This window comes from Balaenoptera acutorostrata, chromosome 5 (assembly GCF_949987535.1).
Source record: "Balaenoptera acutorostrata chromosome 5, mBalAcu1.1, whole genome shotgun sequence".
NCBI lineage: Eukaryota > Metazoa > Chordata > Mammalia > Artiodactyla > Balaenopteridae > Balaenoptera > Balaenoptera acutorostrata.
In genome coordinates, this window is record NC_080068.1 from 67,277,624 (window position 1) to 67,298,920 (window position 21,297).

A 21,297-nucleotide genomic window follows, 5' to 3' on the forward strand; every position below is an offset into this window, starting at 1 on the left:
AGAATCTGCCTGCCAATGCAGGGGACATGGGTTCGAGCCCTGGTCTGGGAAGATCCCACATGCCACGGAGCAACTAGGCCCGTGAGCCACAACTCTGAGCCTGCGCGTCTGGAGCCTGTGCTCCGCAACAAGAGAGGCCGCGATAGTGAGAGGCCCGCGCACCGCGATGAAGAGTGGCCCCCGCTCGCTGCAACTAGAGAAAGCCCTCGCACAGAAACGAAGACCCAACACAGCCATAAATAAATAAATAAAATTAAAAAAAAAAAAAAAAAGAGTATAAGTAATGAGAAAACTTGGAAATTAGTATTAGTCTTTGCAATATTAGTGGAAACTCATCCAATTTAACAGGCTATTAAAAAAAATTCTTAACAATCTTTTGGATGACCACCTAGAAGTTTCTACCTGTAAGCAAGACATTCTTTCTGCCAGTTCTAGGCTCTAAGACTATATGCTATATCTAGGTTTATGCTGGGATGATTACTAGTTTTCTCATTTGAAGACCACCAGAACAAACAATATGACTAGTAAAATGGTTTGTAATGCCAAACAAAATTATTAAAAGACGATTGAGTGCTTTTAACAAAAGTCAACAAAATTTTACGAAGTAACTATCAATTTTCAGTTTAAATATTAGTAAGCTGACAAGTCATGAAGTCATTTAAAGAACATAAAATTCCTAACAGGTTTTCCAAATTTGAGTGTAACTTGCTACCTATTATGTATGCTATTAAACAATTATAAAAATATAAATGAAATTAAATATATATATACAATGGAATATTACTTAGCCATAAAAAGAAGTAATGATACATGCTATGACATGCTTGAACCTTGAAAACATTGTGCTAAGTGAAAGCCAAACACAAAAGGTCACATATTATATAATTCCATTTATACAGAATATCCAGGATAGGCAAATCTACAGAAACAGATAGCAGACCAGTGGTTGTCAGAGGCTGAGCAGAGCAAAATGAGGAGTGGCTGCTAATGGATATGAAGTTTTTTTCTGGAGTGATAAAATGTTTTGGAATTAGACAGTAATGAAAAACACCACTGCACCTCCTATCTTCCTCCTCACTCTTTTGCTCACGCCAGCCTTGCCAATGGCAAGGTAAAGACTGACCAGACAGCCCCTCAGGGAGTGGATACAAAACTGCGGGAGCAGAGTAGCAATGAGATCACTGACAGATGAAGATCATTTTAATACCTTAAATTACTTTCTCACATTTTCTAAGAAACCAGTTCATTCATTTTAATCTCCGATGCCTTTATCTTATTCTGCTTACACTTTAGATAGCTTTCTATTGTCCACTAGAATAAAATCCAAACATCCTGCCACGGTTTAGAAGGTCTTCCATAATTTGGACAAACTATGGTTGCACTACTTTGTGCCTATACCAAAACCGCTGAATTGTTCACTTAAAAGAGTGAATATCATGATAGGTTAATTATATCTTAGTAAAAAAAAAGTAACATAAAACATAAAAATTTTCTTGATGAAAATGCTGGCAATTCAATATAACAGCAGTCCCCAACCTTTATTGGCACCAGGGACCGGTTTCGTGGAAGACCATTTTTCCACAGATGGGAGGTGGGGGGATGGCTCAGGCGGTAATGCGCGTGATGGGGAGCAGCAGATGAAGCTCTGCTCACCTGCCGCTCACCTCCTGCTGCGCGGCCCGGCTCCTAACAGGCCAAGGACTGGTACTGGTCCACGGCCCGAGGGTTGGGGACCCCTGCAATATAACACCTACTTACCAGTTGAAGTTTTCCCATTGTTTCTTCAAGATTCCGCACTTCAGATAGCTTTTTCTTAATCTCTTTCTAGGAATAAAAAGCCTATTAGGTAAATACCTAAAAGTCAAGAATACTTATCACTAAGTCACAGTGCCAATGAGACCAAGCCATTTTTCGAGCAGTTCATGTTCCCTCTCACCAGTGAGATCTGAGGCGTTAGCCAGCCCTAGGCCTCAGTTTCAATGAGGAGGAGGCAAAGTTTAGGTTTCTCTTTAATTCTTGGTATCCTGAATGCTTACAGGGACCTATCTGTAACATGTGAAACGAGAGGGCTACTTGAAAATCTTTTTCTATCTGTATACTTGTAGGACTTTCCTTGACCCTTGATTTTTAGGATTCGTCTTGTGGCCCTGTCATTTCCTGACTTTCTTATCTTATTTGCTTTCTCACCACCTGCTACTACCAACCTGGATCCTCTATACTGCAACTGAGAGTGCTGAATGCCAAGATTAAAATATTATAACCTAATAGGAATCTTTTATTGAGCCAAGTTGTCATTCTTGATTACTGCCAATGGGACACGTGAAGCTGTGTTCAATATGTTGTATGCACAGCACAGAATATGCAAAAGGAAGTGGAAAAGGAGAGGAATGAGATATAGGAGTGCTGCAATGAAACTAAAGCCACAAAAGCAAAATTAAAACTGCAATAATTATGTTCTTCATTTTCAAGACTGTCTTGACTATTCTGGGTCCCTTAAGATTCCACATGAATTTCAGGATTTTTTTCCTATTTCTGTAAAAAATGCCATTGGGATTTGGAGAGGTATTACACTGAATCTGCACATTGTTTTGGGTAGTATGGACATTCGAGCAGTATGCAGTCTTCCAATCTATGAACACAGGATATCTTTCCATTTATTTCTGTCTTTACTTCTTTCAGCAGTGTTTTATAGCTGTCAGGGTACAAGTCTTTTGCCTCCTTGATTAAGTTTATCCTTAAGTACTTTATTCTTTTTTTAAAATTTATTTATTTATTTTTGGCTGTGTTGGGTCTTCGTTTCTGTGCGAGGGCTCTCTCCAGCTGCAGCAAGTGGGGGCCACTCTTCATCGCGGTGCGCGGGCCTCTCACTATTGTGGCCTCTCTTGTTGCGGAGCACAGGCTCCAGACGCGCAGGCTCAGTAGTTGTGGCTCACGGGCCTAGTCGCTCCGCAGCATGTGGGATTTTCCCAGACCAGGGCTCGAACCCGTGTCCCCTGCATTGGCAGGCAGATTCTCAACCACTGCACCATCAGGGAAGCCCTCTTTATTCTTTTTTGATGCTATTGTAAATGGGATTATTTTCTTAATTTCCTTTTTGTATTTTAATTACTAGCATATAGAAATGTACCAGGTTTTTATGCAATGATTTTGTATCCTGCAAGTTTGCTGAATTTATTAGTTCTGTTTTTTTTTTTTCTTTTTAATGGAATCTTTAGGGTTTTCTACATATAAGATCATCTCATCTGGAAACATAATTTTACTTCTTTCTTTTAATTTGGATGCCTTTTATTTCTTTTTCTTGCCTAATTCCTCTGGTTAGGACTGCCAGTACTATGTTGAATAGAAGTAGTGAGAATGGGCATCCTTCCCTTGCTCCTAACCTTAGAGGAAAAGTTTTCAGTCTTTTGTCACTGGGTATGATGTTAGCTGTGGGCTTTTCATAATATGGCCTTTATTATGTTGAGGTAGTTTCCTTCTATTCCCCTAGTTAGTGGAGGTGACACTATAAAATTAACTCATATTATTCAACTGATGTAAAGTAGTGATCTTCAAACTAGGTTATACTCATTCCTGGGATAACATAAAGACTATCCAAGTATTATGTAAAACTATCATATATATATATATAAATGATATATTATTTACAATATATATTATATATATAATATATATATGTATATATAGTTTTAAGGAATCAATATCTGGATTCTTAATTTGCACATACAGTCCTTCTTAAAAATTATCTACCTGAGAACTTGCTTGTGCTCTAGGTATCATGTGAGTTCTTCTTTCCCACCTCCCCTTCCACAACTGCCTTTTCCCCACTTCTCAAAAGAAGGGCATGCATCTAATGTAATTCTATCTCAACTTATAAAAAACTTCTGAAGCCCAGACAAAAAGATAACCTGAAATGTTGGAGCTGGCCGAAGCCTTTGATTAAGACACTATTTTCTCCCATTATATCTCACTAAGAGATGTATTTCCAATAAAATTTTACTTTTTTATTTAATAAGTATTTATCAACATTTGTACTACAGTTGTCACTTTGATCCACTGATTACTAATAATTATAATGATAACACTATTTAGAGGAAAATACTAAATACTAACACTCTGAACCTTACAATCGCAGGACATTTTTTAAAACAAAAAATTTCAATTCATATATTTTTTTAATTGCAGAGACATTTGACATGAGTTATTATAAAAAGATATTCAAGCATAAAATATGTTAAAATAGGATAAAATTCTGTGAGGATTTCAAGAAGGGTCATTTGGATTATACTGGCTATATTTAAAAGAATGATGTGACAGTTTTAAGAGATCAATACTTACAATTGATTAGAAATTACATCCTTTGCATCTATTTAAACTTGAAGATGAAAAATGTTAGCTATCAACTTAAAAATGTGCAAGGACATACACAGTTTCAAAAAATACCTTTAAAAGTTCATGAGCACAAAATGACTTAGAGGACAAACTTCAGAAGCCTGCTCACAATGCAGAGATAAAAGGACAGAGAAGAAAATCTTGTAGGAAAAGAGGATAGAGTCTGGAGAGCTGTCCTAGGAAGAGATGTGTTTCAGAAAGACAAACAACTAGAAAAAGGGCAAGAATTTAGGGGATGTAAAAAACACCTTAGAAAAACGTGAATCAAAAAACAAACCAAAAGGCCCGAATAGGACATCAAAAGGTCTCAAGCTCACCATACTCCAGGAGAATTAATGAGCACCTCCACAACCTAGACACACCTTTGCTTCCTCAAGTTCTTTGTCGGCAGTCTCAAGCACTTCTTCTTTATGTCTTTCCAACTGCTGTGCTAACTGGTCAATTTCAGTTAATTCCTGGCAGAGTTTTTCATTTTTGTTACTTAAATTAACAACTTCAGTAGTTACTGTTTCTTTGGTTTCCATAAGCTCTTGTATATGCTTTTCCAGGTCTTTATTAGCTTGCTGAAGAAAGTCAACCTAAATTGAATTTGTAATTCATAAGGTATATAAATTGGAAAATTATTAAAAGACTGAACTTCCAAAATATTTCAAAATACTATATGTTTTTAAAATCCAAAATTTAAAACCCCAGCTATTTTACATTTGCAAACTTATACTGTTTTGATTTGCAAAACTGACAATGTGTGGTTTAGTAAAAATATATATCCACTGTCTTCAATTTTCTAGCATGGAAGGAAAGGATAAGTAAGAAATTTGTGTGAACTTTTTCCCAATACAGAGTTTTAAAAATATGACAAGATTATCACTACGATGATAATATTAGTCTAGAGTGCTGTCCAGTATAGTAGCCACTAGCATCCACACATGGCTACTGAGCACTTAAAATGTGGCTAGTCCAAACAGAGATGTGCTATAAATGTAAAATACAAACAGGATCCCAAAGACTTAGTACAAAAAAAGTAAAATGTTGCAATGATATTTGACAACATTGATTACATGTTGAAATGGTAATATTTTGGATATATTTAGGTAGATACATTATTAAAATTAATCTCATCTGTTTTCTTTTTACTTTTTTAATCAGGCTACTAGGAAATTTTAAATTACCTATGTGGCTCATATCCCATTTCTACTGAACAGCACTGCTCGAGAGCTACTGCTGATATTTGGGGCTTACTCTATTCTGATTGCAGTCTAGGCAGCAGTGACATCTAAATTTCTGAAGGTCATGGTAACAACCTAAATGTCCATCAGATGAATGGATAAAGAAGTTGTGGTGTGTATATATATATATACACACACACACAATGGAATATTATCTAGCCATAAAAAAGAATGAAATAATGCCATTTACAAACACATGGATGGACCTAGAGATTATCATACTAAATGAAATAAGTCAGAAAGAGAAAGACAAATACCATATGATATCACTTATATGTGGAATAAAAAAAAATACAAATGAACTTATTTACTAAACAGAAACAGACTCATAGACACAGAAAACAAACTTACGGTTACCAAAGGGGTAAGGGGATGGAGGACGGATAAATCAGGAGTTTGGAATTAGCAGATACAAACTACCATATATAAAATAAAGAACAAGGTCCTACTGTATAGCACAGGGAACTATATTCAATATCATGTAATAAAAGACGATGGAAAAGAATATGAAAAAGAATACATATATAATATGTATAACTGAATCACTTTGCTGTATACCAGAAACTAACACACACTGTAACTCAACTATACTTCAATTAAAAAACAAATAAATAAATTTCTAAAGGTCATTTGTCATGCTTCATAGAAGTCTCTTGTTCTTTCACTCTGAGGTCAAATGCATGACGAGGGAAACCACTACATAAGTAAGTGAAAACTATATGTTTAATTTTTATATTTATTTTAAAAAATCACCTTTTTTATATTATAAAAGACATACTGTCATAAAAATTTTGAAAATGGAGAAAATCATAAAGAAGACTATCCCATCACACAAAGATAAACTTTGTTAGTGTATTTTGGTGTATTCTCTTCTAGTGTTTTCTCTCTCTGAATGCATACACACATTTTTTTCTTTCTGTGTTCACCAAGTGTTTTTTTTTTAATTTTTTAAAAATTAAAAATTTTTTTATACAGCAAGTTCTTATTAGTCATCAATTTTATACACACACATTTTTTTTAAAAGCAAACTGAAGGTTACATTTTACCTATGGTTTATTCTCTTCTTTTAAATATTTGTCATTATGGTATATATATATTCCTACCTCATTAAATATTCTTTAAAAACATGATTTTTCAATAGCTGCACCCAATTTTGGATACCTTGACTCTATAAAATTTTTTCCACTGTAAATACTAGCCAAGCAAACAACCCTGTCACTTTCACAAACCCATAGACCATTATAAACACTTATGATTTTAAATGCTCAGTGAAATAATTATAAAAGTCATTACCTGAATATTTAAATGAGCAATAAGCTTTTCGTTGGCTTTATTTCTAGTCTCCAGAGAAAGGATATCAGGGGAGCGACCCCCATCCAATGCAACTGACAGTCGTTCTATCTCTCGTTCTCTTAGTTCAATCTGAAGACATAAAGTCATGCTGTCATTTTAAAAACTCAGGTTTTAAACTGAAATGATTAACACTGGACAAACATTTATTTGGATATACTTCCATTTTTCTTACGTCCCACAATATATACAAAAGATTAGCATTCATATATATACCCACACATAAATGGGATTATGAAATGAATTTATGCAGAGCAAAAATATACACAGAAAATATCAACCTAAGAATTGTCAACGTAGGTTTCACAAGTATTTTTATTGAAGCGATTCTTCCTAATTTAATTTTTTTGTTTTGTTTTTTCCTCCTCTAAGAGTAGGCAATGTTTATATAAAAAGAAACTACTAACTACTGGAACTGAGTCTGAACTACTTCACTGCCTGGTGGAATAAATGTGGGATAAACAAATGAATGTAAAACACAAAGGAAAGTGATTTGCTACTGAAACTCAATATTAAAAAGGATATGAGGCTGGAGTGAATTTAATTAATTATCTATTATTTAGAAAACAACAGACTATGATTAAAAACATCACTACCAACCACGAATTCACATACAAGAATCTGGAAAAACTGGAACCTGAACCAAGATGGTGGAGAATGACGTGCTCTCACTCCCTCTTGTGAGAACACCAGAATCACAGCTAGCTGCTGGACAATCATTGACAGGAAGACACTGAAGCTCACCAAAAAAGATACCCCACATCCAAAGACAAAGGAGAAGCCACAATGAGACGGTAGGAGGGACGCAATCACAGTAAAATCAAATCGCGTAACTGCTGGGTGGGTGACTCACAGACTGGAGAACACTTATACCACAGAAGTCCACCCACTGGAGTGAAGGTTCTGAGCCCCACGTCAGGCTTCCCAACCTGGGGGTCTGGCAACGGGAGGAGGAATTCCTAGAGAATCAGACTTTGAAGGCTAGCGGGATTTGATTACAGGACTTCAACAGGACTGGGGGAAACAGAGACTCCACTCTTGGAGGGCACACAGAAAGTGGTGTGCGCATCGGGACCCAGGGGAAGGAGCAGTGACCCCAGGGGAGACTGAACCAGACCTACCTGCTAGTGTTGGAGGGTCTCCTGCAGAGGTGGGGGGTGGCTGGGGCTCACCATGGGGACAAGGACACTGGCAGCAGAAGTTCTGGGAAGTACTCCTTGACGTGAGCCCTCCCAGAGTCTGTCATTAGCCCCACCTAAGAGCCCACGTAGGCTCCAGTGTTGCATTGCCTCAGGCCAAACAACCAACAGGGAGGGAACCCAGCCCCACTCACCAGCATTCAAGCGGATTAAAGTTTTACTGAGCTCTGGCCACCAGAGTAACAGTCAGCTCTACCCACCACCAGCGCCTCCCATCAGGAAACCTACACAAGCCTCTTATATAGCCTCATCCACCAGAGGGCAGACAGCAGAAGCAAGAAGAACTACAATCCTGCAGCCTGTGGATCAAAAACCAGATTCACAGAAAGATAGACAAGATGAAAAGGCAGAGGGCTATGTACCAGATGAAGGAACAAGATAAAACCCCAGAAAAACAACTAAATGAAGTGGAGATAGGCAACCTTCCAGAAAAAGAATTCAGAATAATGATAGTGAAGATGATCCAGGACCTTGGAAAAAGAATGGAGGCAAAGATCGAGAAGATGCAAGAAATGTTTAACAAAGACCTAGAAGAATTAAAGAAGAAACAAACAGAGATGAACAATACAAAACTGAAATGAAAACTACAATAGAAGAAATCAATAGCAGAATAACTGAGGCAGAAGAACGGGTAAGTGACCTGGAAGACAGAATGGTAGAATTCACTGTTGCGGAACGGAATAAAGAAAAAAGAATGAAAAGAAATGAAGACGGCCTAAGAGACCTCTGGGACAACATTAAACGCAACAACATTCGCATTATAGGGGTCCCAGAAGGAGAAGAGAGAGAGAAAGGACCAGAGAAAATATTTGAAGAGATTATAGTCGAAAACTTCCCTAACATGGGAAAGGAAATAGCCACCCAAGTCCAGGAAGCGCAGAGAGTCCCATACAGGACAAACCCAAAAAGAAACACGCTGAGACACATAGTAATCAAATTGGCAAAAATTAAAGACGAAGAAAAATTATTGAATGCAGCAAGGGAAAAACGACAGATAACACACAAGGGAACTCCCATAAGGTTAACAGCTGATTTCTCAGCAGAAACTCTACAAGCCAGAAGCAAGTGGCATGATATACTTAAAGTGATGAAAGGGAAGAACCTACAACCAAGATTACTCTACCCGGCAAGGATCTCATTCAGATACGATGGAGAAATCAAAAGTTTTACAGACAAGCAAAAGCTAAGAGAATTCAGCACCACCAAACCAACTCTACAACAAATGCTAAAGGAACTTCTCTAAGTGGGAAACACAAGAGAAGAAAAGGACCTACAAAAACAAACCCAAAACAATTAAGAAAATGGTCATAGGAACATACATATTAATAATTACCTTAAACGTGAATGGATTAAATGCTCCAACCAAAAGACACAGACTTGCTGAATGGATACAAAAACAAGACCCATATATATGCTGTCTACAAGAGACCCACTTCAGACCTAGGGACACATACAGACTGAAAGTGAGGGGATGGAAAAAGATATTCCATGTAAATGGAAATCAAAAGAAAGTTGGAGTAGCAATACTCATATCTGATAAAACAGACTTTAAAACAAAGAATGTTACAAGAGACAAGGAAGGACACTACATAATGATCAAGGGATCAATCCAAGAAGAAGATAGAACAATTATAAATATATATGCACCCAACAAAGGAGCACCTCAATACATAAGGCAACTACTAACAGCTATAAAAGAGGAAATCGACAGTAACACAATAATAGTGGGGGACCTTAACACCTCACTTACACCAATGGACAGATCATCCAAAATGAAAATAAATAAGAAAACAGAAGCTTTAAATGACACAATAGATCAGATAGATTTAATTGATATTTACAGGACATTCCATCCAAAAACAGCAGATTACACGTTCTTCTCAAGTGCGTACGGAACATTCTCCAGGATATATCACATCTGGGGTCACAAATCAAGCCTCAGTAAATTTAAGAAAATTGAAATCATATCAACCATCTTTTCTGTCCACAAAGCTATGAGATTAGAAATGAATTACAGGGGAAAAAACGTAAAAAACACAAACATATAGAGGCTAAACAATATGTTACTAAATAACCAAGAGATCACTGAAGAAATCAAAGAGGAAATCAAAAAATACCTAGAGACAAATGACAATGAAAACACGATGATCCAAAACCTATGGGATGCAGCAAAAGCAGTTCTAAGAGGGAAGTTTATAGATATACAAGCCTACCTCAAGAAACAAGAAAAATCTCAAATAAACAATCTAACCTTAAACCTAAAGGAACTAGAGAAAGAAGAACACACAAAACCCAAAGTTAGCAAAAGGAAAGAAATCGTAAAGATCAGAGCAGAAATAAATGAAACAGAAACAAAGAAAACAATAGCAAAGATCAGTAAAACTAAAAGCTGGTTCTTTGAGAAGATAAACAAAATTGATAAACCATTAGCCAGACTCATCAAGAAAAAGAGGGAGCAGACTCAAATCAATAAATGTAGAAATGAAAAAGGAGAAGTTACAACAGACACCGCAGAAATACAAAGCATCCTAAGAGACTACTGCAAGCAACTCTATGCCAATAAAATGGACAACCTGGAAGAAATGGACAAATTCTTAGAAAGGTATAACCTTCCAAGACTGAACCAGGAAGAAATTGAAAATATGAACAGACCAATCACAAGTAATGAAATGGAAACTGTGATTAAAAATCTTCCAACAAACAAAACTCCAGGACCAGATGGCTTCACAGGTGAATTTTATCAAACATTTAGAGAAGAACTAACGCCCATCCTTCTCAAACTCTTCCAAAAAATTACAGAGGAACACTACTAAACTCATTCTATGAGGCCACCATCACCCTGATCCCAAAACCAGACAAAGATACAAAAAAAAAAAAAGAAAATTACAGACCAATATCACTGATGAAAATAGATGCAAAAATCCTCATCAAAATACTAGCAAACAGAATCCAACAACACATTAAAAGGATCATACACCACGATCAAGTGGGATTTATCCCAGGGATGCAAAGATTCTTCAATATACGCAAATCAATCAATGTGATACACCATAGTAACAAATTGAAGAATAAAAACCATATGATCATCTCAAAAGATGCAGAAAAAGCTTTTGACAAAATTCAACACCCATTTATGATAAAAACTCCCCAGAAAGTGGTCATAGAGGGAACCTACCTCAACATAATAGAGGCCATATATGACAAAGCCACAGCAAACATCATTCTCAATGGTGAAAAACTGAAAGCATTTCCTCTAAGATCAGGAACAAGACAAGGATGTCCACTCTCACCACTATTATTCAACATAGTTTTGGAAGTCCTAGCCATGGCAATCAGAGAAGAAAAAGAAATAAAAGGAATATAAATTGGAAAAGAAGAAGTAAAACTATCACTGTTTGCAGATGACATGATACTATACATAGAGAATCCTAAAAATGCCACCAGAAAACTACTAGAGCTAATCAATGAATTTGGTAAAGTTGCAGGATACAAAATTAATGCACAGAAATCTCTTGCATTCCTATACACTAATGATGAAAAATCTGAAAGAGAAATTAAGGAAACACTCCCATTTACACTGCAACAAAAAGAATAAAATACCTAGGAATAAACCTATCTAGGGAGACAAAAGACCTGTATGCAGAAAACTATAAGACACTGATGAAAGAAATTAAAGATGATACCAACAGATGGAGAGATATACCATGTTCTTGGATTGGAAGGATCAATATTGTGAAAATGACTATACTACCCAAAGCAATCTACAGATTCAATGCAATCCCTATCAAATTACCAATGGCATTTTTTACAGAACTAGAACAAATCATCTTAAAATTTGTATTGAGACACAAAAGACCCCGAATAGCCAAAGCAGTCTTGAGGGAAAAAAACGGTGTTGCAGGAATCAGACTCCCTGACTTCAGACTATACTACAAAGCTACAGTAATCAAGACAATATGGTACTGGCACAAAAACAGAAACATAGGTCAATGGAACAAGATAGAAAGCCCAGAGGTAAACCCATGCACCTATGGTCAACTAATCTATGAAAAAGGAGGCAAGGATATACAATGGAGAAAAGACAGTCTCTTCAATAAGTGGTGCTGGGAAAACTGGACAGCTACATGTAAAAGAATGAAATTAGAACACTCCCTAACACCATACACAAAAATAAACTCAAAATGGATTAAATGTAAGACCGGACACTATAAAACTCTTAGAAGAAAACATAGGAAGAACACTCTTTGACATAAATCACAGCAAGATCTTTTTTGATCCACCTCCTAGAGTAATGGAAATAAAAACAAAAATAAACAAATGGGACCTAATGAAACTTCAGAGCTTTTGCACAGCAAAGGAAACCATAAACAAGACGAAAAGACAACCCTCAGAATGGGAGAAAATATTTGCAAATGAATCAACGGATAAAGGATTAATCTCCAAAATATATAAACAGCTCATGCAGCTCAATATTAAAGAAACAAACAACCCAATCCAAAAATGGGCCGAAGACCTAAATAGACATTTCTCCAAAGAAGACATACAGATGGCCAAGAAGCACATGAAAAGCTGCTCAGCATCACTAATCATTAGAGAAATGCAAATCAAAACTACAATGAGGTATTACCTCACACCAGTTAGAATGGGCATGATCAGAAAATCTACAAACCACAAATGCTGGAGAGGGTGTGGAGAAAAGGGAACCCTCTTGCATTGTTGGTGGGAATGTAAATTGATACAGCCACTATGGAGAACAATATGGAGGTTCCTTAAAAAACTAAAAATAGAACTACCATATGACCCAGCAATCCCACTACTGGGCATATACCCAGAGAAAACCATAATTCAAAAACACGCATGCACCCCAATGTTCATTGCAGCACTATTTACAATAGCCAGGTCATGGAAGCAACCTAAATCGACAGACGAATGGATAAAGAAGTTGTGGTACATATATACAATGGAATATTACTCAGCCATAAAAAGCAATGAAATTGGGTCATTTTTGAGATGTGGATGGATCTAGAGACTGTCATAGAGTGAAGTAAGTCAGAAAGAGAAAAACAAATATCGTATATTAATGCATGTATGTGGAACCTAGAAAAATGGTACAGATGAACCAGTTTTCAGGGAAGAAGTTGAGACACAGATGTAGAGAGAAAACGTATGGACACCAATGGGGGAAAGCTGCGGGGGGGTGGGGATGGTGGTGTGATGAATTGGGCGATTGGAATTGACATGTATACACTGATGTGTATAAAATTGATGACTAATAATTACCTGCTGTATAAAAAAATAAATAAAATAAAATTCAAATATTAAAAAAAAAAAAGAATCTGGTAAAACCCACACACTTTCAATCTTTGGTTTTCTTTTCCAAAAAATTTGAAAACAACAGACAAGTATTCAATTTAACAATTATTGAGCTTAGTTCTAAGTATACAAAGATGAATAAAACACAGTCCCTTACTTTCAGGAACACACAGCTTTACAGGAAAAGCAAGCAAGCTAACAAATAATTGCTTTAATATGTTGTTCAATGGTAGAAAAATAGAAATAGGTATATGGTACCAAAGTAGTCAAGGGAATAAAGTGATTTAGACTCCATAATATAGTCGTGTCTATCGAAATTAATGAAGGCCTTATCAAATAAACAAGTCCAAAAAAGTTATAAATGATGCTAGGCAGAGGAGAAAGGAGGGATGTTCCAGGCAGTGACAAAGAAGCATAAAGCAACATGGTATGTTTGAGGGAGCAGAAATGACTCACTATGACTGGACTGTAATGTGCGAGGAAACTAATAGTTGGAGATGAGTCTGAAGAATTAGGCAGGAACTAATTATGATAAGCACTGAATACTTCGCTGGGAGAAATATTACTCTGGACTAAAGGATGAATTTGATAAGAATAAGACCAGAGGCAGGAAGACCTCTTGTAGGAATAGATGAGAGATGATTAGGGCCAGTGGGATAGGGCAGAGCGAAGTAGTAAGTTTAAGAAGCACTCAGAACTGACAGAGCATGGTGAGTGGTGTGTGACAGGAGGAGAATGAGATCTAGAAAGACTACAGAATGTTGGCTTGGGCAAATGCTGATGCTTCCAACCAAAGTAGAGAATATAGGAGGAAAAAGAGATTTGAGACAGAAGTTGGCAAGTTCAGTACTAGGCATATGTGTACAGAGAGCATTCATCCAAGTGGAAATGCCCAGTGTCAAGTTGGGTATATGGGTCTGGTCCTCAGCAGAGAGGTTTGAGCCTGAGACACTGGGGAGTCATCAGTATTCAGGTAATAAACTAAGAGAGTGGATGAGACTATTTGAGAAAACACAGAGGGAGAGGAGAAGGAGTCAAAGACAGAATCTTGAGAAACAGTGATATTTTAGGGAGCAGGCAAAGGAAAAAAGCAAAGAAGATATTATAAGAGGTTAAAAAAAAAAGCAAGAAAAGGTAAACCAAAAGAAAATGAAGCCATGGATGAGTTTCAAAGAAAAATTATGAATGATGTCTAATACTACAGAGTGCGTCACGAAAATGAAGACTTAAAGTATCCTTCTGGAGGTAGCAATTAATGTCAGTGGTATCAATTACTAGATCAATTTATAAAGTGTGGGACAGAAGCCAGATTGAAAAATGTTACGGAGTGAACAGGAGGTGAAGAAGAAGAGAAAGAAGAATAAGATACTCTTTAGAGAAGTACACATGAGGGAGAAGACATTAATTAGCAAGAGGGAAAAGTAGTTAAAAGAGATTTTTAAAGGGATATTAGTGATGACACTAGTGCCTCCTCACAGGACTGTTAAGAAGACTAAAAAATTTATAACTGTAAAGCGGCCATGTAAGCTTGTTAAAGAATAATTGATTAAAGCAATATCCTAAGGAGAAGAGAGGAAATGGGGCCAAGTGCACAGGCAGAAAGACTAAACCTTAAACAGGAAGAACACCACCCTACCCACTAAGTCTTAAGGAGAGCCTGAGTGTGAATATTGCTCATTTTAAAGGGGTAGAGATAGGAAATTGAAAAAAAGGTGATATCCTGAGAAGGAGGGTCTTACAGGCAGGGAAAGAGCTTGAAGAGAACAGTAAAATCTGGAATATATGCTGAGAAAAACAGAACAAGTTCAAGCAAAAAAAAAAAAACCAACTGATAGGGAACAGAGTGGACTCAATCAAGATTGATAACCACAATAAATTGGTGGTTTCAATCAGAATGGTCAGGTTATTTTCTCCAAACACCCCAGCCACCTCATACAGAGATAGTAAAGATTGGTCAGTTTATGTTCATAAAGTACTTGGAAAAAAAATATGATGAAAGAATGACTGAATATAAATTGAAAAATATCAATACAATTCATCTCATGTGCATATTTGATATCTTCCACATCTCTCCATGAAGTAAGTTTTTTGGTTGACATTATAACAATTCCTTTTAACTCCATTTTATCCAAGTAATCTTCAAAGTACTTTATAAACTTAACAGTTACACCAACACATAAGTTACATCTATATTTGTATGTGCAGATTTCTCCACTCCAAAAAAACGTAGTCATGTGCAGAAAATGAAAAACATGTTACCCAATTTATTAACTTCAGTAAGCATGTTAAGAAAGCAAGCCTATAATTATCCAAGTCAGAATTTAGCCAAGACACCAACAGAAAGTAGGAAAGAACAAAGCTTGTTAAAGTTATAATCTAACTCTGCATCTATTAATTCCCCTGCTTCCTCAGGAAACTGTTATGGGGTACTAGTGCTTGTAGCAAAAGCATGCAACAAATACGGCAACACAGAAAAGTAACTTTCAAAGAGCCTTATATTCAAAATGACAAAATCTACAGTAAGATTAAAAAATTATTTAAAATACCATTACAAAGCATAACACACTTTAATAAAATACCTCCTGAGATGGAAACAGTTAATATGGTTATATTTGCGGAGACAGATGATTCACCTTAAAAAATCAAAGCAAAACAAAAAACTACTATTCACCTCCATGCATAATGAAGGGAATGGACTGAACGCCCTGAAGCCATCTAAGCCATTCCATCTATTAATTCTAAATATTAACAAATTTATGAAAAAGAAGAGCTGTATTAAAAACTCAGTATCAGTAATATCAAGTATAACTTAATTTCACTTACAATCACACCTACTATGCAAGTAAATAAAAATCCTACCTGCTTGTTATAATCTCTCAGTCCACTTTCCATCACTGCTAACTTTTCTTGTAACTGGTAGACTTCTTGCTGAAGTTCCTGAATTCTGAAACACATTTATAACTAATGCCAATATACTTTCGTTAAGAAATACAAAATAACAAGAAGTGAAACTAGATGTCTTCTCTTAAAAACCCTCTACTTTCTGTTTCTCAGTGAGGTAGGAGGTGCTGTGCCAAAGGGTTCCAAAGCCACAGTGTAAAGTACATCGTCTTGCAGATTTAATTTTCCAAGAATAGATAAAAAATTGAGTGGTAAATAATTTGAAACTCAGATACATTATGCCTACTACTGCATTTTGATCCTCAGGACAACTCTTCCAGGTACTGTTGCCAATTCTCAGGTTCAGGGAACTAAGCGTCTAGTCCAAAATTTACAATATTATAAAGTGAAATAAGGGACCCTACATGACCCTGTATTTTCTAATGAACTATCCTGCAATCCTAGAAAAAAGAAAAATATTGAGAAATACTACCATTTTCCAAGTAACTACAGCAAAAAACCTACTCCTTTCCGGAACTCGTTAATTCTAAGAGAAACAAGATTTGTCTAAATTAAATGAATTCTGCAACTGCTCAAATGTATTTGTTTTACATCAAGCTTTGCCACGCATTAACATAAATATGACACAACCACTTTCATACTGGAAAAATAAAGCCTGAGGCCAGGTCTGCTTTTACGAGAGATTTTCCATGGAGTAGGGTAAGGCTAAACACTGCTCGTCCCTGCCATTACTGGAACCAACATTTCCTACTAATCTAGGTGTAGGAAGGAGTATGTATGCACCCACACTTACATATGCACGAATGACTCTGAATACAGGTAAATGTGCACGTGCAAATTAAAACAAACAAGATAATCAAGAGACTAGTGCTACCTATGATGGTTTGATAGAAAAGAAGAATGAAGAAGAATGTTAAGGCGAAAAAAAAAGACAGAAAATGCTAACACATGTAGCCCCCAAAAACTTCTTGCATAATACTAACACACTGTCTAAATCCTAGATTGTAACTGTACCAGAAAAACAAAACACAAGATATATCATGGGTAAGGTCAGATAACTATATAAATACAGGTACATAATACTGTGTGAGAAGAACTGAGCTAAAAGATCCTAATTAGTCCCTCAATCAATGTCTTTTTCTTTTTTGCTATATTGAGATTAATAAAGTAGAAAACTCCCCCACACTCTCTGCGTAATCTACAAAGTAAAAAGTTAACTGCACTAACCATTTCCACTAGTGTGTTCCGTATTTTAAACTGTTTCTGCAGCTATGACCACAGAGGCTGTCACTAGTGCTCTCTCACTCCTCTGTACCTCTTATAATTTTCTTAATGGCATTTTGTGTATTTCCCTTGTCTCATCTTTATTATACTGGGTTATAAGCTTCTCAAAAGCTGCAACACCACCTTATTCATCTTTACATCCCCAGAACAGTTACATAGTGCCTTTTCCAGAGAGCTTAATGAAGTTTTAATTAAAACAGAATTTATATCTGATTCCAATTTAAGGAAATATCAACATATAGAGCTAGAGAATCATGAAGCAGAATTTCAAAGCCAGTTACAACTCTACTCATGTCTACTGGTATTTGACAAAAATCTGAAGTAATAAAGAGTCTGTAAAAGATTTACTGGGTGATGAAACTAAATGTCAAAGCAACTCTACTGAAATAGGCTCTAGATGGCACTAAATTGTTTTAAATCAAATATGGACAGAAACATCAGATATATGATCTCTTTGAAATCAGAAGTTTCAAAACAAGTAAAAACCTTCTATATTCAGAATACACTCAGAAAGCATTTACTGAGTGCTTGTGCAAAAGTTCTGTGCTAGGCACCAAAGATACGCTAGTTAAGAAGACAGAAGCCCTACTATGAAGAAACTGAAGGCGAACTAAGTGATCAATTAACTAAAGCCAACAAAGAATTATTTAATGCACCTGTTATCAGCCACTTGCAGGAGGTCTGCAATGTACGGGTCATCTGGCTGAGGAACTGGGTAAGAACTGACTTCAGAGGGAGGGACTGGTTCGTCAATTTGCATACGCTGGCGCCTGAAAGCAATACTTCTTTTCTTGCCACCTAAAAAAAGCAAATGTGTATTTCAAAAAATTTAAAACAAAACAAAACACTGTCTTAGAATTAAATATTTCAGAAGGTTAGCCTTTTAGTTATAAAGTGTGTCTCTAGCTCATATTACATACTGATAAAATGTTTTCTCCCTTATATATAAATACCCACCTGATCTTTAAACAACACATTCCTGAAAACCTCAACAAGATATGGTTATAAAACAAGCTTTATTTTCTGCATGCTTGGTACATATGCCCAGATTTAATCTCTTCCTCCAGGAGATGAGGACCAGACTTTGGCAAGATTAAAAGTTGAGTGTGCCTTGTGGTATTCGCTACTATGAGCTCAAGAAATCATCACCAGCAGGAAACTGTCAAATGAGGAGCTTAAGGCAGTGATAACTAAAATAAACATGCTTATTAAGCAATGTCAAAGGAGAAGATAACTGAAACTTTAAGAAGCAAAATTAGTATACAGCGGAATGTATACCCTGAATTAGTATAATTTCTTAATTAGTAAATTGTCTCAATTATCCTTAAAACTAGCAGGAGTAATTTATTTTTATGTTAGATATATCCTGCCTTGGTCCAAACCACATGGCTAATTTACCTTTTCCAGTATCTGGCGAAGATTAGACATGTACTTGAAAAACTAATTGACCCTCACAAAGAACAAACGTAACCCTTAACTTTGTCCTCATTAGAATCCTAACAAATTTTTTATACTCCTAATCTCTTGTTTTGAGGATGAAAATCACAGCAAGATCTTTTTTGATCCACCTCCTAGAGTAATGGAAATAAAAACAAAAATAAACAAGTGGGACCTAATGAAACTTCAAAGCTTTTGCACAGCAAAGGAAACCATAAACAAGATGAAAAGACAACCCTCAGAATGGGAGAAAATATTTGCAAATGAATCAACGGACAAAGGATTAATCGCCAAAATATATAAACAGCTCATTCAGCTCAATATCAAAGAAACAAACACCCCAATCCAAAAATGGGCAGAAGACCTAAATAGACATTTCTCCAAAGAAGACATACAGACGGCCACGAAGCACATGAAAAGATGCTCAACATCACTAATTATTAGAGAAATGCAAATCAAAACTACAATGAGGTATCACCTCACTCCTGTTAGAATGGGCATCATCAGAAAATCTACAAACAACAAATGCTGGAGAGGGTGTGGAGAAAAGGGAACCCTCTTGCACTGTTGGTGGGAATGTAAGTTGATACAGCCACTGTGGAGAACAATATGGAGGTTCCTTAAAAAACTAAAAATAGAATTACCATATGACCCAGCAATCCCACTACTGGGCATATACCCAGAGAAAACCGTAATTCAAAAAGACACATGCACCCGAATGTTCATTGCAGCACTATTTACAATAGCCAGGTCATGGAAGCAACCTAAATGCCCATCAACAGACGAATGGATAAAGAAGTTGTGGTACATATATACAATGGAATATTACTCAGCCATAAAAAGGAACGAAATTGAGTCATTTGTTGAGACGTGGATGGATCTAGAGACTGTCATACAGAGTGAAGTAAGTCAGAAAGAGAAAAACAAATATCGTATATTAATGCATGTATGTGGAACCTAGAAAAATGGTACAGATGAGCCAGTTTGCAGGGCAGAAGTTGAGACACAGATGTAGAGAATGGACATATGGACACCAAGGGGGGAAAACTGCGGTGAGGTGGGGATGGTGGTGTGCTGAATTGGGCGATTGGGATTGACATGTATACACTGATGTGTATAAAATTGATGCCTAATAAGAACCTGCAGTATAAAAAAACAAACAAAACAACTAATACTAAACTTTCATTGGGTTATTTGTATGGAAATATGTTAATATAAATGTTTAAAAAAAAAAAGTATTTCAATGACCTGCTTGTATACACACCTGAACAAGTAAACCATTTTCTTCTTCCCTTATCTCCTGGTTTTCCTCCTTGGTTGCTCCTCAGTTTCTTTCAAAGACCCTCTTCTTTCACCTGTGCCTTAAATGCCAATTTTCCTAGGGTCTGTCTTTGGTTCTCCTCTCTTACCAGTCTACATAATCTTACTAGATAATTCCTACCACATTCAGAGCTTCAATTCTCATGATATTCCAATGATTCCCAAATGTGAATCTCCATCTGGGCTCATACTTCTGAGAACAGATCTACATATCCCACTGCATACTAGAAATCTCAGTGTGAATGTCCTGTAGGTATAACATACTCAACACACCCTTTGTGGAGGGTGGACTCCTGTTCTGCTTTCCACATTCTCTATCTTAAGAAATAGTACCATCATCTACCCACTCATTCCCTTCAAACAGAAATTTAGGAATTCCTCTACTTCCCAAGTCTATCACATTCAGTCACTAAATTTTAGAGATTAAAATTTCCTCCTAAATCTCTCTTGAATCTGTCCCACTCTTTCCTCAGAAAAATCTATCCTCTTTTTTGTTTTCTTAATCTTCCAGGTACTTCTGAGATCTTCTCCCACATTCCTCCATCTTTTCTGCCTTTGGCTCACGGTCCTCCCTTTCCATCTCATTTCCTGCCATTTCAAGTCCCACTGATTCCTCCCCCACCCTGACCCCTCGGTTCCCAATTCCTCAACTCTCATGAGTCTCCTCTTCACTCAGCTATAGGCACACAATAACATGATTACGCCTGGACTTTGTCACTGGTTAGAACTGTGCCAGTGTCCAGATCTTCAACTCTCTTCTGATGGCAATCTTCATTCTGACCAAATTACTTCAGTTTCTACCTAGTCTCATAATTCAGCCCTTTCCTACACCTCACTTACTTCCATAATCTTAATCCCATGGTTTAGACATCTCAATG

At 36.5% G+C, this 21,297-nt stretch overlaps 1 protein-coding gene across 7 annotated transcripts in view; it reads right to left on the reverse strand.

The window, feature by feature from the left end:
• CEP135 (centrosomal protein 135) overlaps positions 1-21,297 on the reverse strand; it is a 78,014-nt gene that overhangs the window by 50,742 nt on the left and 5,975 nt on the right. For 6 of the 7 annotated variants that reach the window (XM_057547354.1, XM_057547356.1, XM_057547353.1 and 3 more), the window contains 5 exons: positions 18,319-18,460; positions 16,337-16,421; positions 6,909-7,037; positions 4,752-4,967; positions 1,759-1,824 (listed from right to left, as the gene is read on the reverse strand). In XM_057547354.1, the coding sequence (XP_057403337.1) occupies positions 1,759-1,824; positions 4,752-4,967; positions 6,909-7,037; positions 16,337-16,421; positions 18,319-18,460 (638 nt within the window). The remainder of the gene's footprint in view (positions 1-1,758; positions 1,825-4,751; positions 4,968-6,908; positions 7,038-16,336; positions 16,422-18,318; positions 18,461-21,297) is intronic. The other variant, XM_057547352.1, reaches the window with a different exon arrangement.